Source organism: Camelus dromedarius, chromosome 32 (assembly GCF_036321535.1).
Source record: "Camelus dromedarius isolate mCamDro1 chromosome 32, mCamDro1.pat, whole genome shotgun sequence".
NCBI classification, from domain to species: domain Eukaryota; kingdom Metazoa; phylum Chordata; class Mammalia; order Artiodactyla; family Camelidae; genus Camelus; species Camelus dromedarius.
The window spans coordinates 7,415,054-7,430,262 of NC_087467.1; the positions used below are offsets into that span (position 1 = coordinate 7,415,054).

Genomic DNA, 15,209 nt, shown 5'->3' on the forward strand with positions numbered 1-15,209 from the left:
TCTAGTGCCTACGATGTGCCAGGCGCTGTGGTAGTGCAGGGAGATGAACAGAGACTTTGAAGCATTAAATAGTGTTTACTAAGTGTCCGTGTGTGTATGGATACATTTAGGTCCGCGAACCTTTTTCTTTCATATAAGACATACAGTCCTAATAACAAATTATGGTGATTAACTGAATAATTTAATTCTTACCTAAGAGGAGGCAAGAATGCCCAAATGTACATTTTATGTAACTAATTTGGGATTTTAAGGCAAAGTACAAATGCCATAAGGAGTAAGTTGCTATTTCCAGCTTTTTTGCGAGAACTCAGTGGACATTTCTGTACTCACTCATCTCTGCAAACAGCTGTCTTCTTTCTGCCATGGTATTTCCTCTTTTCCCACTATCTTCGATCATTCTATGAGACAAAATGTTGAGAACGTGTATTAGCCTCTTGCTAGTGAGGCAAACAGTCATTCCCCTGTAAACACGTTTGCTGTAATGATGCCACAAACTATTTAAAACTGCATATTCAAAAAAAAAAAAGAATAGCTTTCCTTTGACTAACTTAAATGCTTGTACATATTTTCCATATATAATGTTGTTGTAGTTGTTGAAGGGGGTATAACATTTTTATTTTTTTAACTCACAAATAACCACAAAAGTATCCTGCCAGGTGCTTAGCTTTCCATCGCCCTAGTTAATCACACTATTGTCTGCAAAGGAACTATTTCAAAAATACTATGAAAATGCCAACAGTTAAAACAGAGAATAAAGAAAGGATTAAAAAATTAAAATTTGACTCGAAGAAAAAGAAAATAATGAGAAAGTTCATGGAAAAGCTGCTTAGCTCAATAGAGGGTTTGGGCTAAATATTAAGTGTTTTACAGGTTGATGGAGTTGACTTTTTTGTTATATCTAGTTAAACTTTAAAAGTTTTCTTTCATATCATATTTACATATATATATATATATCTCATTACGTTTTGATCCAGGCATGGTAAACAGAAGGCATAGCTGACTTTTTTGCTCAGAAGTAGAGTTGAGGCAACAGAGAGGTAGGGGATAGGACCAGATGTTCCTGCATCTGTCTATATGTTGCAACAAGATGAAAAGAACCATCAAAAATAAATCACAAGGATGGCAGGTCGGAAAGCTCTGACTGAAAACGTCAGGGAGGTGAAGACTGGCTTGTGAACTCGAGGCGCTTACTGCCTGTACTACGCACTTGGTACCGTCCGTGACATCTCTTTTTCTAGGTGACTTTTTGTATGTCTCTGTGAGGTGTTTAGGGGCAGTGACTTGGAAAATTTTAAATTCTTCACAGTGTCTGGCCAAATCCAATCAACAAATACTATGTCCAGGTAGTACTTACTGACCAAACGAATAAAACAGAAAAGAAAGAGGAAGGAGAGAGGAAAGAAAAAAATTTTCTTTCCTTGAAATGGATTTTTAATTATATTTTCAAAAACTGACTCACATAGTACCTCCATCAAAAAAAATTAAAATAAATAAGTAATTAAACCTAATTAACTTCCTCTGCACCCCCCCAAAAAAAACTAAAAAAAAAGAAAGAAAGAAAGAAAGAAATTCTAAATAAAAAAAACTCACTTCCAGAAGAGTGAAATTCCAATTCTGTTAGTTTCAGAGAATAATTTGACATGAGAGAAATCAATTTATATATATTTTTTATAATATAGGACTATGCATTTTAAAGCAAAATCTTGTCCCATGAAATAGAAGGTAAAAAACACACAGACCACTGATGTCACCTTCTGGTCTATTCATGCCTGTTTTTGGCTATTAACTCATAAAAGAACCGTCATTAGTGACACAATAGGTATTAATTCTCCCTTCTAAGTAAAATGTGTACCTTATGAGGAAAAGAAAGAAAAAACTCAGTGGTGTGAAATAATGGAAAGCCTGGAATATAATTACAAATATAAGAGGAAAAATAGCACACCTCTCGTTTTACCCCCAAAGTTTCCCGGGAAGCAGCACCGTTAGATAAAATGGAGAATGTTCATGTATTCTCCAGTCATAATAGGAAGAAATAGGGGAGGCTAGTTTACAGCTTACGCTGATTCCATACAGGGACTTGTGGATGAAGTAAAGCTCAGGAATCAGAGAGGTAAGCAGCATCACTGAGAGCTCCTCACTTTCCAATTTAACGCTGACCAATGGGACTTGAGAGACACCACGCCTGACTCCATTCTCCTTGCTTTAGAAAGAGAGACGAGCACAGATTTCCGTAGGGGAAGGATGGGGCGCTTTTACCGAGAGCCATTTTACTCCTGAAATTGTCAAGAAGCTCGGCTTTGTCATGAATTTCAGTATAACAATAACTGCTCAAAGTCACACAGAGGAGTGAGGGGGAAGAGAACCCATCTGGGATCATACTAATGTCACCCAGGTGTGTGACTCACCAACAGGCTTAATTTGGTCCGTTCCTATTGCTCCTTCCTGTCGACACGGCACTTAACTCAGAATTTACCAGAGGATCGCATACATGTCCAAAGAGCACAAAGAACGAACAAGGACAGAAAATCGATGAGCCTGGTCAGATGTTTCTTTCACTAGCGCTCAGCCCCACGAATTACACAGGGTGTGTGTTGTTTTCACTTATGAAATGAATCCACCCTTTCATTTACTTCAGAAATATTTATACTGTAGCTATAATTTGACAGTCTGCCAGCTCCTGTAGATTCAAAGATGAATGAGACATGATCCATTCCCTCAAGAAGCTCACAGTCCAGAAGGAGAAACAGATAATTCTAACTCGGTGTAATATGTGCAATCATGACAGTATGTACTGCTGGATATGGCAGTTTACCTCTAGGGAGAGCTGAAAGAGACAGGAAAGAGAGGGTGACTCTGGAGCAGAGTTTTAAAGGGTGAACAGGAATTTCCTAGATAGAAAAGAGTAGAGGAAAGGTAATCATACAAAGCGTCATGAAAAAACCGCAGAGCTTGCAAAAGGGAGGATGGTGCATTTGAGAACTGGGAATAGCTCAGTATCACTGAGTGCAAGTGGGAGTGGGGACATTGGAGAGGTGAACAGGCATCAGATCTAGAGAGCCTTATTTATCAGGTCTAGACAGGATAGGCCTTTCCGCCAGGAGGCTGGGTGCCATTCAAGATTGAAGGAGGAAATTAATGTGTACAGACATTGGTTTTGGTAAGACTGCCCAGCATGCTGAGTGGAGGAAATACTGGGTAGGCAAGAGGGAAGGGGGTGGGAGCCCATAAGTTAGGGAAGAGTCCAGTTCACTGAATACTTCTGTGATTCAGGAGTGGGAATAAAAGGTCTCATGCGGAAGGACTGACACATTCAGTAGGGCTTGGTGATTGGCAGGTCACGGGGAGAAGGGCAGAGGTGAGGATTCAGCGTTTGCTTTTCCACAGCACTTCACACGCATCAGGAAACAATCTGCTGTCCTCATGGCAATAATGAGTGTGTAGGAGGTGAGGTCACCAAGTCATCCTTCTCCCAGCTTAGTCACTAAAAGAGGCTGCAAATTGGACAGCGAGGGCCCCTATATGTGAGGGAGGGATGAAATAATAGAGTAGAACAGGGTGAGAACAAGCAAGACCCAAAGAATAAACCCGCCTGTAGGGCATTTCATTTTGGCACAGGGAAGAGAAGTTCACAACGAAACAGCATGTCCTTCACAACATGTCTTTAACATCATTCATAATATACGTACATTTCTATTGCATATGACATAGAAGACATTTTAAAGGTAGAAGCTTAAACTCATGGCACCTGACATTTGTATAACTTTCTGAAGATTATAAAGTGCTTTCCTCTATAACCTGATGAGGAGGCTGGAGAGATTTTATTTCAAATTATAACCAAAGAACTTGAGACTCAGGCAGATGAAGTGGCTGCCCTGACTTCCACCCCCCCACCCCCCCCAAAAAAAACATAGAGCATTTTCTGGCAGGGCAGGAAACTGAGTTCATTTTTCTGCTTTTAATTTTTAAATTCCTCAGCTAGTATGGGTTCTAATCGCCAGTAATCTTATTCCAGCTGCCACCGTTCCATACAAATTAAGATTTTTCTGAACCTGGTAAACTCCAAAGAAGTTGACAGAGGCTGGGAATTAACAGGCCAAAAGAAGACGAGAGAGGGAGGGGCCACAGCTCAAAGGTCACTGAGAAACTCCTCTGGAGGCTACTTCTTAATGGAATCTCCCCATTTTAAAACACTGTTGTACTGAAAATTATCAGAGGTGAATACTATTCCCGGCGTCCAGATTTATGTAAACTCAGACACACACAAACACACCAACTCACACACTGATTCGCACTCTCACGTTTTAAATCCACAAAAGCTGACAGCGTTTTTTAGAAACGTGGGACTCTGCTTTGCTTCTGCTCCACATCCACGAACACTCACGACTTGCGGGTTTCGTGCTGAGTATGACGAGGCTCTTCCCGTGTTTTATGTCCCTCCGCTCTGCTCCAGGTGGTTGACAGGAAGGCGCTGGGTTCGGCAACCGCTGTAATCCCCAAAGTTAATAACTGTGATGAAGGCCAGGACAAGCTCCTTTCCCCCTTTAATTGATTTACTGGTGGCATATAAATGCATGTTTCCATTTCTGTTAAAGAAAGAGGCCTCTCGGGATTAGGCCAAGCTGGTGGAGAAGGACCTTGAACTTACCTCCTCTCATGAGCACACCACAGTCACCACTCACTGCTAAACAAGCATCGATAAAAAGGGCACCTACTGAAAATCATCTCCCACAACCAAAGGCATAAGGAAGGAACCACAACGAGATGGTAGGAGCAATGCAATAGCGATGTAATCAAATCCCATACCCGCTGGTGGGCGACCCACAGACTGGAGAATCATTATATTGCTGAGGTTCCCCCCCAGGAGTGAGGGTGCTGAGCCCCATGTCAGGGCCCCCAGCCCGGGGGTCCGGCGATGGGAACATTTACAGTAGTCAAGACCTGGAAGCAACCTAAATGTCCATCGACAGGTGAATGGACAGAGAAGATGTGATATACATTATGTATGCATATAATGGTATATTACTCAGCCATAAAAAGAATGCAGCAACGTGGATGGACCTAGGGATTATCTCTACTAAGTGAAGTAAGTCAGAGAAAGACAAATATCATACGATAGCGCTTGTATGTGGATCTAAAAAAAATGATTCAAATGAACTTACTACAAAACAGAAATAGACTCACACACATAGAAAACAACCTTATGGTTACAAAGGGGAAAAGGGCGGGAAGGGATAAATTAGGAGCTTGGGATTAACATATACATACTACTATATATAAAATAGATAACCAACTAGGACCTACTGCAGAGCACAGGGAACTATATTCAATATCTTGTAACAATGGAAAAGAATCTGAGAAAGAATATATATATATATATATATATAAAACTGAATCATTTTGCTGTACACCTGAAACTAACACAACATTGTAAATCAACTAGACTGCAATACACTTTTTTTTTTTTTGCAGGGGGTTCATTGATTTATTTTTTTCATAGAGGTACTGGGGATTGAACCCAGGACCTCAAACACATGCTAAGCATGTACTCTACTACTTGAGCTATACCCTCCCTCTAACTATACTGCAATAAAAAAATTAATTAATTAAAAAAAAAGAACGAGGCCTCTGATAGGGCTTTCTTTGATTATGCTAACCTCTGGCAATATAATAAAAAAGTATTTGGAGCTCTTTCCTGAGGCTAAGTACCACTGCATTTGCTTTTACTTCCTAGTCCTTTATCTGGATGAGCCCCTGACAGTAGGGAAGTGCTGTTACTAAAAAAATGGCTACGTTGAGTTTCTGACTTTGCCTTTTACTTTAAGCATCATCTTCTGCTCTTGGAACTTGAGCCTTGTTTCTGGAGGGCGAGGGGCGTGAGCTCACTATTTCTGTGTCCTGAGCAAGCTGGATTTGTTATCAGGGATTCGCTCTTCCCTCAAAAGTATCCACCCTTGTGGTTCTCAGCTGCGGCTGCCCATCACTCCAGCCTGGAGACTTTTATCAAAAACACAAACACTACCTGGATCTACTGACTGTGGGGTTGCAGCCGGGCATCTGTGCTTTATAAAAAGCACCACAGTTGCTCCTGACACACAGCCAGATTTGAACTAGACAGAGGACAGAGTTTGACCGTGAACTTAACCGCACAACACGAGGTGGGAATTCTTATGTTGCGTTGTAATACGTTTCTCCAGCTTGTAAGACCCACTTTAAAATGTCCTTTGAACCAAGGGAGGAGACAATTAATTCTTTGGGGGCTGTACATACACAAAATATATATACATACATTGATACGAGTACCTGATGAGGCAAACTTTAAGAAACAGAAAATGCCGTTAAAAAGTGAGAGACCCATTTTTATCCAGAAAAGAACTATTATCATTGGTACTTTCAAGTCAGGAAGGAACCTGCTGTTCTGGGGTAAGAGTGCACAAGACGTTTAGGGACATTTGGTTTTGTCTGACTTCATTGACTTGGTAACGAGGCTAGGACTTCTGCTCGATAGCAGCTGCTATCTCCCTCACCTCCTCCTTCCTATTAGTGAGGGTTTGAAGATTGTAGAGCAGGGCTGGGAGCAACTTGGCGTGGTTGAAAAGAAGCCTTTTGGGAGGAAGATGATAAAAATTTGGACTTTGTCATGCGAGGTTCAAAGTTGTTAGAATGTCTCGGAAGGACTGGGGAGCCCTGCCTAAGAGCTTGAGCAAAAGGACCCCAAGGGTCCCTGGGGGAGACAACCCTAAGGAAGGGGCCATCTGTACTGCTGCCTCCAGCAGCGCACTGGGACCTAAGATTTTTCAGAGCACCGTGTTTTACCCAATCTGATGTGACTGTGGGACGACGGTTGTGTGTGTGTGTGTACGGGCACATGTGTGTGTTTGCATCGGTATTTCTCAACGTTACATGTACAGGTCCACTTGGTCACGGTGGAACTATGGCTGACCCTAAACACTGGAGTCAGAGTCTTCCCTGCTCTTCTGCTGGGATTGCCAAGTTCTTAACTTCTCTGCCGGGCAGGGTGGGGAGCAGGTGTTAGGAAAGGACTGCCTTCTGATTGTTTGGAGTCTTCTTGATTCACTGTAGGATGTCACTGTTCATAAACATAGCTCTGCTTCTTTTCCCTACATATCTAATAAATGAAAACAAATAAAAAAATAAAAGCCCCCTCTCCCATAATTACAAGGCAAGTTTTCATTAATCTTGCAAACAAGACAACCCCAAATTTTTGAGGTTTTAGATTTTTGAGCCCCACTTATCTCATTACAGTAGGATTAGACTATATATATTATATACTATATATGTTATTATGTTATTACTATATATGTTATTATATAGTATATAAAACATATAATACACTATATATATTCTTTTACTTGCATATGTAGAAATGTGCATATATATATGCACAGTCATACAAGTAAAAAATAATTTGGAAAAATTAAAAGATTGTAATTCAAAATTTTTTTCAGGTGACTGAGTTACATTTAGCTTCTCAATGAAGAGGTGTTAGCTGATTAAACAATGCAATGCAAAGCAATGCATACTTTCTTTTAAGGTTTAGCTCTTTTCAATGATCTGATTAAAGGTATGGATCCTCACCCCACCAAAATGCTCATATCCCTGGATATACAAATAAAGGAATTATAACTCCTTGCATGGGCTGGTTTAGGGGAAGAAAGCCTGGATGTGGTGAGAATCAAGGGTGGCTTTAACTCTAGGGAGCACCAATCATCAGTGAAAGGGAGCAGCCAGCGGGTGCGTGTACAGAGCAGCTGCCCAGGGGAGAGGGCACGAAGGCTCCTGGTGGCCTCCCAAGGCCAGGAAAACAGCAAAGACGTCGAGCTGGAGCACTGATGATGCAGACACGGCAGTGACGGGCTCCTCACATGGTAGAAACCAGGGGGCCGGGATATACAAAGTCAATACCCCTGGTCAGGCAGAAGCTCTCATCTGGAAATGCAAAGTGCCTTAGGACATTATCGGCATGACTCCTGGAGCTTGAAAGAATTCTAACTCATCTTTTGTTTTGGAAGATCTTAGAAAGATTAGTAGAAAGAAGTAGGTCTTCCCTTGCCTATCTCTAATGCGCTGAGAAGACAAAACAAAACTGGGGCTGCCACTGACCAGGGGCTACTTGTTATGCGGGCTTCTAGGAGTGCGCTTTCCACGAGGAGAACTGGGAAAAGGAGAGTGAGAACAAAAGTGTGGGGCAGAGCATCTAGCATCCAGATGTACGCCAGGCAGATGTGTGCGCTTTACATTCTCTATTTTTTTACTGTTTAGGCTTGGGGAGTGGTGAATTTGGAGAGCTGGAAAAGGGAGGGGCAGGTAAGTATATTATTTTCTGCAATGGGACAAGAAAATCGGATTTTTTTTTCTGGGAGAAGAAACAGTAATAATAATATTAAGGAGAATTGCCACAATATTATTTAAAACAATTATGTTACAAAAAAGCACACAAGGTACCAAGCACTATGAAGGCATTTTCTCATTATGCTCTTAAAAGAACACCATAATACTGGGTGAGGGGAGGGTATAGCTCAGTGGTAGAGTATATGCTTAGCATGCAGAAGGTCTTGGGTTTAATCTCCAGCATCTCCATTAAAAATAATAATAAATAAAGTAAATAAATACATAAATAAATAAACCTAATTATCCACCCCCCGCAAAAAAAAAGAAAAAATAAAGGGCTATTAAAAAAAAGAACACCATAATATTGATATATTACTAGCCCCATTTTACTGATATGGAAATCGAGCTTTAGACAGATCAAATCATTGCCCAATTTAGCGTTTAAAACCAGATACACATTACTATATATAAAATAGATAAATAACAAGGACCTACCATGTAGCACAGGGAACTATATTCAGTTTCTTGTAATAACATATAATGGAAAATAATCTGAGAAGAACATATGTACGAATGTATATGTATAACTGAATCGCTTTGCTGTACACTTGAAATTAACATGGTAAATCAACTATACTTCAATAAAAAACAAAATTAAAAAAAAGAAAAGAAAAAAACCCAGACATATCTGACTGGAGCATCCACTGGGCTTCTTAAGAAAGACCAAAATGGAATTGTGTGAAGTAAGACGCAAATGTATTTGTCCCAGAACAAATATTTTTAAAAGGTAAATCTCAGGAATTCTAGATTGCAGGAACGGCTATTCTGTCCTCATTTAAAATGAGAACTTAAGGAAACCCACGTTCAACAACTTTTCAGTCTAGTTTAATGAGTCAGTAAGAAGTGGATTTAACCCATCGTTAAATATTAAATTAATTAAGATCATGCCGTTTTCTTCCCTTCCCCAAATTCTCTCCGTGGAGACTATCTCGGGCTGATATAATATAGAAGGCTCAGGAAACAGCAGTGACAGTGTAGGGACTTTGATGATTGTTGTCCAATAAAAAGCACAGCCAAGTATATGGGGTTAATGGACGCACATGCCAAAATTAAATAGGCCACAGTGAAAAGAAACAGGCAGAGTGTGGGAGCAGCCAGAAAGTTATGGCTGCAAGAGTCTAAGAGCAAACAATGGTATTTTGAACACCAGGGTCCCTGCCCTGAGACGAGGGTTGACTGGTAGGACAGGCGTGTGGAATGGAAACAGAAGGAACAGAGGCTGCCCTTATTTCTTGCCTCTGGGTTTGTTTCTGTGAATTATAAGGCTCTCAGTTATAGCCCTTCCATTGAAGAGAATTTTGTCCGAAATTAAGGAGCGTCTGGAAGAAATCTCCGTTTCTTGAGCGAGCCATGGCTCTAAGTTGGTAGTTGCCAAGAATCTAAGGGGGGAAGAATAGCTGGTGGGAACGCGCCTTCTTTTTTCGTCTTGAATCAGGCAGGCATCTCTGAATCACCTTGCTGAAGCAGAGGCATGAGTGCCTGGGTTGTGTAGCAGCAAGGGACTACGAGACTCATTCATGGATAATAACAACAGTAACAGTCAGCATTTAGTATGCGCTAACATGGGTGGGTAGGCTCTGAATTAAACATTTTATGTGAATTAGCCTATTTATTTTTATCCTAACTGTATCCTATTGATGGGAAGACCAAGGCTGATGAGGCAGGCAGAATGGTCTCCCAAGGGTACGCATGCCCTCATCCCCAGAATTTGTGAATATGTTACCATGGTGAAAGGGACTCAGGAGATGTGATTAAATTAAGGATTTTGAGATGGGGTGATTATCCTGGATTATCTGGGCAGGCTCAATGGAATTATGAGTCATTATAAGGAAAAGAGAAACTCTTGGAAGACAGAGGAAAGGCCCCAGAACCAAGGAATGCAGGCAGTCTCTAGAAGCTGGAAAAGCCAAGGAAATGGCTTTTCCTTGACCTTCCAGATGAGAAGCAACCTGCCAACACCTTGATTTTAGACCCATTTTGGACTTCTGCACTCCCAGAACTGTAAGGTAGTACATTTGCGTTGTTTTAAGCCACTAAATTTGCGATAATTTGTTACAGCAGCAATAGGAACCCAACACAGCTGAGAGGGATTAAGAAACCTCCACAAGGTCACATTGCTGGTGGCCACAGATCCAGGATTTGCACTTCAGAGGTCTCTCCACAGGCCATGTTCTAGCCCTCAATGCTATACCCCCTCCCCATTTCACCTGAGACTCTACCAGCTCCTGAGTATGATTTAGTCATTTATTGAGACCTCCTTGTGTTCATTCCTAATTTTCATGATCTTATTTAAGCTTCAAGTCTGGCAGTATTATTCTCCCCATTTTACAGATGAGGAAAGTGAGGCTCAGAAATTTTAAAGAGCTGAAATTTAAGCCTAGGTTACTCTGACTTTCATTCCAAGCTTTTAGTCTCTTCATCCTACTGTCACATACTTTGGACCACTGTTTATTGAGCATCTGCTAAATGTCATCATAAAACACAAACTCACATTTGACTAATTTGCCTCTCAGTAATTCTTGAATGCATCTAGATGGCTTATACAGGAGTCACTATGTCAACTATGCTCTAGGAATATTCCACTCCAGTGGGCTAGCGGTGGAATCCATTGACCCAAACCCTCTCCATCTCAGGGGATTCCTGATTAGAATGAACTGGGCTGCACTCTGATGCCATCTATATTACCACGTTGAAATTAGCTCTAATTGCTTAATTGATATGGTCGAACTTAATAGAGGTAAATACGGTGGAGAATATTTTCAGAGCATTAAAACACAAGATCATATCTAAGACTATCATAATAGAAGCATCACCGGAACCCCCAATCTATCACATACCAAAAATCATTTGGACGGGAGAATACCCTGCCTATAACAGAATATTCTGAAACATAAAAGTAGCTAGTTAACCAAAAGCTGTGAATATATGGTGCCTGCTACTGGAAACTTTATGATCTCAAAGTCAGTACCACAATGAATTACATTAACCCAATTAAAAGATCACATCCTTTTACTGTTTATGTTATTCTTATGATAATATAAAGGACAAGTTGATATACAGCACAATCATGTTGAAAATAGACCTACTCAGAGAACCAGAAAACACAGCTAATTTTTGAATCATAATCCCTCAGGTTAGTGCCTGTAAATGGAACAAATAAAACACACACACACACACACACACACACACTGTGCTTCTCTGACTCACGATGCCCATACTTCAAAGTACCCCCCACTCCACAGACACACTGCTAGAAGCAGTCATGGTGACACAAAGTAAGAACTGAACAAAACGTTTTAGCCAAATAGCATTAACACCACGGTGGACACACTTTTGAGACTGTAAAAGTCACTCTTGTGATGCTTTCAGCCTACAAACCTATGAATACTGAAAGCAAGTGCTCCAGATTCATGCTTCAGTGTCTGCATTTACGGAAACAAGCGTCCCTGACCTTTGTGAGAACGTAGCAAAGGGTAACAAGCAGCGGGCTCCGAGTCCCAGACTGAACAAGCAGTTCTTTTTTTTTAACAAAGGCTTTTGCTGAGGGGCACTCAAGCCATTTCCTGATGCTCTGGGCACACAGACTAGCTCCCACCATTCCACTGTCATTCAATGCACCAGAGCAGTGATGCATTTAAAAGCTCCTTAGTGACTTCAAAGACTTAAAGAGCCTAAATTACTACCTGGAAATGATTACACACAGAGAGAAATAACTACTAAAAAACATGCTTTTAAAAAAGCTCCAAAAAGCTTCTGAAAGGGACTCTGGGACTTGGGAAGTTTACTATAGGTGACCAATGATATCCTTTGAGCTCACGTAGCATAGAAGGCCACCTCAGAGATGCTCCCTTCCAGCTGTGAGCTGTTACATGATCAGGCTTGAGACGTGCCTGAGTCTTGTCAGTAACACAGTTACCTAAAGTCCAGCCATTTCAAATAGAAAAGCCAGAGCCCCAGCATTTCAAGGGCAAACAGAAACAGTGTGTAAATCAACGAGTCAGATCAAGAAGTTCCTCATCGTTGCTTTTCCATTTGCAATACGTTGTCTGGACGACTGTTTCTCAACTTCGTGGCGTCACTTGGTGAAACCAATGACACTCAGAAGTCAAATGACAGTGGTCCAAGGCTGCAAAGTGACGTCGCACAGTCAAAACTTAAAAATTCTTGGGTTCTGGTTAGAGATGCTTCTCAGCATGATTGTCTTCACAAGTCCACGTCACTTTTTCTCTTTTCTGCTTTGCAGATCTATTTCTTTGGGCCAGTCCCTCGAATGTGAAAACTCTCTAGAGAACTCCCGTCAAGAAATGAAGATGGCGTATTAAGGAAGGGAGGAGGAATGAAGAACGAGAACCTTGAAGTTCACAAGTGAGTGTCACCATCACAAGGGTCTGCGAAGTCCTTTCAAGCCAGCAAGTCATTGCCCTGTGGCTCCACGTTTTAAAGTTGAATTATTGTTCTCCAAGGTCCATTAATAGTCTGAAAAGCAGCCAAGCTAATGAGACCTTGAAATGATGGGCTTTTTAAAGTTGAATGTGCCTTTGTTCATCCAAACGTTAGGGTTCTGCCAGTATTTTATGGAGGCATGCAGAGGGAAGGCTACTTATAATAGTCATGAATAGAAAGAAAACTGGGTCTCTCACCTCCAAACAAAAACGAAAAAAAAAAAAATGACGGTCAGTTTTAGCTTTAAATACGTCACTTAGAAGAGGACAAATGCGTTTATTTTTAATTCAGAGCCGGCTAGATCCTAATCCCACAGAATCAGAGTCAGGCGTTTTTTAGTTCAAAAAGTTCAAGTTAATTACACAGCTTGTCTCTGCAAAACTTGTCAGGAGTTATTTGGAACGCTGATCTGGGAAACGTTCTGCACTAATCCTTCATGAATGTGCTCCCAGCTCCGGGCTCGCAGAACCAGGACCAGGACCGTGCCCTCTGCACAGAACTCTAGCTATGAGGGCATCGCTATGAGGTCAGCAGGTCTTCCTGACGAATACTCTCCTCCACAGACACAGGAGACCCGAACAGTAGAGGGGAGGGCTCCGTCAGATCAGGGCAGCAGATAGAAGGAGAGAGAAAAGAGACTGAGGGGCAGTAAGAGGGAACAGGAGAGAGAGCAGCTAAAAGTGGGGGGGGGGAGGGATGGTGACAGACTCAGCCTCAAAAAGGTGTCCAGGCTAAGCCTCGTGGTTTGCTTGGATATCTGGATTATTTGTAAACTATATGTTGGACTATACGTGGAAGAAGCAGACACAGGACGCTGTTTGGCTTCTGGGGTTTGGGATCGCCCCTCCTCACCAGCTGGCCCTGTGCCCTGTGCCTTCCTCGGTTTAGACGCTGTCCTTCTATTACGACAGCCTGTGACTAGGTGAGCTGATTCAGCAGACGTGCCTGCTGGGGCTAACGGCCCCTGTCAATGCATTTGGGAAAATGGCGAGTAAATGGCAGATGGACTTCCCTCTGACTTCAGTTTAAAGTCCAGAGCCCTTAATTGGCTGTGTCGGTCCTGAGCGACCCGGCTCTCACATCCATCCTCGGCCCACGTCGCTCTGCTCGCTCGCTGCACTGCAGTCACACACGCCTCTGGGCCTTCCTTTCTCCTGATCCATCACCTGGAACATTCTCTTTTCTCTCCCCCTTGCATGTCCCAACCCCTCTCAGCCCTAGACCTGGCCAGCTCCCATTAGCAGGGTAGCCTTTCCTAATTTCTCTAATACCCTAGCAAACTGCTTTCTTAATGCCTTCATAATTTACTTTTATAACAGGTATCACAATTACAGGCATAAAACATTTTATGAAATTGTTTTTGGTGTCCTTATCACTCATAAGACTATTGGTGTCATGAAGGCATGTGCCATCTCAGTGATGTTCATTAATACTACAACCAAGCAGGACCCTATGGGGCCTTCCTGGGCAGTCACCTCCCCTCATGTCCTCTGCCTGCCTCTTGTTAGTAACAAAGCTGCAGTGTCCCAGGCCTCCCCCTGAGTCACAAAAGACTGGCTCAAGAAGGACTGATTGACAGGATGTGAACATGTGGTGACAAAAATAGCAGCGGGGCCAGGGGAACTGGTAACAACTTAAACAGTAAATCAGCCACACGGCTGTCACAGAATCTTTAGTTCCTCCCTGAGGTACATAGTCCCTGACGCACATTCCTGAGTTGTTTTACAGATACTAAAACCCCCATCAAATGGAAGATGTTAAACACATGACGACCATGAGCATGTAGCCCCCAGACCCACTAGAGCCTGAGAACTGATAATGTTAACCTGTGACACCACTGTTTACCTCACCATCAACCAGCCAGAGCACTGTGCACGAGCTGATCACACACCTTGCAACTCCCCTTCCTCACCTTGCCTTTAAAAATGCTTCCCTGAAATCCACTGAGGAGTTTGCGTTTTTTTGTTGTTGTTGTTGTTGAGGATTAGCTTCCCACACTCCTTGTTTGGTGCCTGCAATAAATGTTACACTTTCCTCCACTGCAACCTGGTATCTGCAGATCAGTGTCACTGTTCATGGGTGAGTGGACCCAAGTTCTGTCTGGCGACAAAACCATCAGTGCCTAGAATGAATGAAATCAGGGAGTGTGGCACTGACTGCAGGTCATCTGGGGGAGCTTACACTTCACAGAGGAGGAAAGAAGGAGCTTGGGACGATTCCTGTGCACAGGAGTTAAGTAATGCAAGCAGTAATTACAGAATAGTAATCTGACAGTAAATGCACCAGATGAACTGGCGATGCGGAGAGGCTGAAAAGCTTGGGAAGATTTGACCTGGAAATAATGGCAGTGGAGCGCA

At 42.1% G+C, this 15,209-nt stretch overlaps 1 protein-coding gene across 10 annotated transcripts in view; it reads right to left on the reverse strand.

Annotated features, from left to right (window-relative positions):
- The window catches only part of DTNA (dystrobrevin alpha), a 221,311-nt gene that overhangs the window by 112,581 nt on the left and 93,521 nt on the right, over nt 1–15,209 (reverse strand). For all 10 annotated transcript variants that reach the window (XR_010378658.1, XR_010378660.1, XR_010378659.1 and 7 more), the window contains exon 3: nt 331–398. Coding sequence is in view for 7 of the 10 variants with exons in the window: in XM_031438981.2 (XP_031294841.1) it covers nt 331–397 (67 nt within the window). In the remaining 3 variants the exon portion in view is untranslated. The remainder of the gene's footprint in view (nt 1–330; nt 399–15,209) is intronic.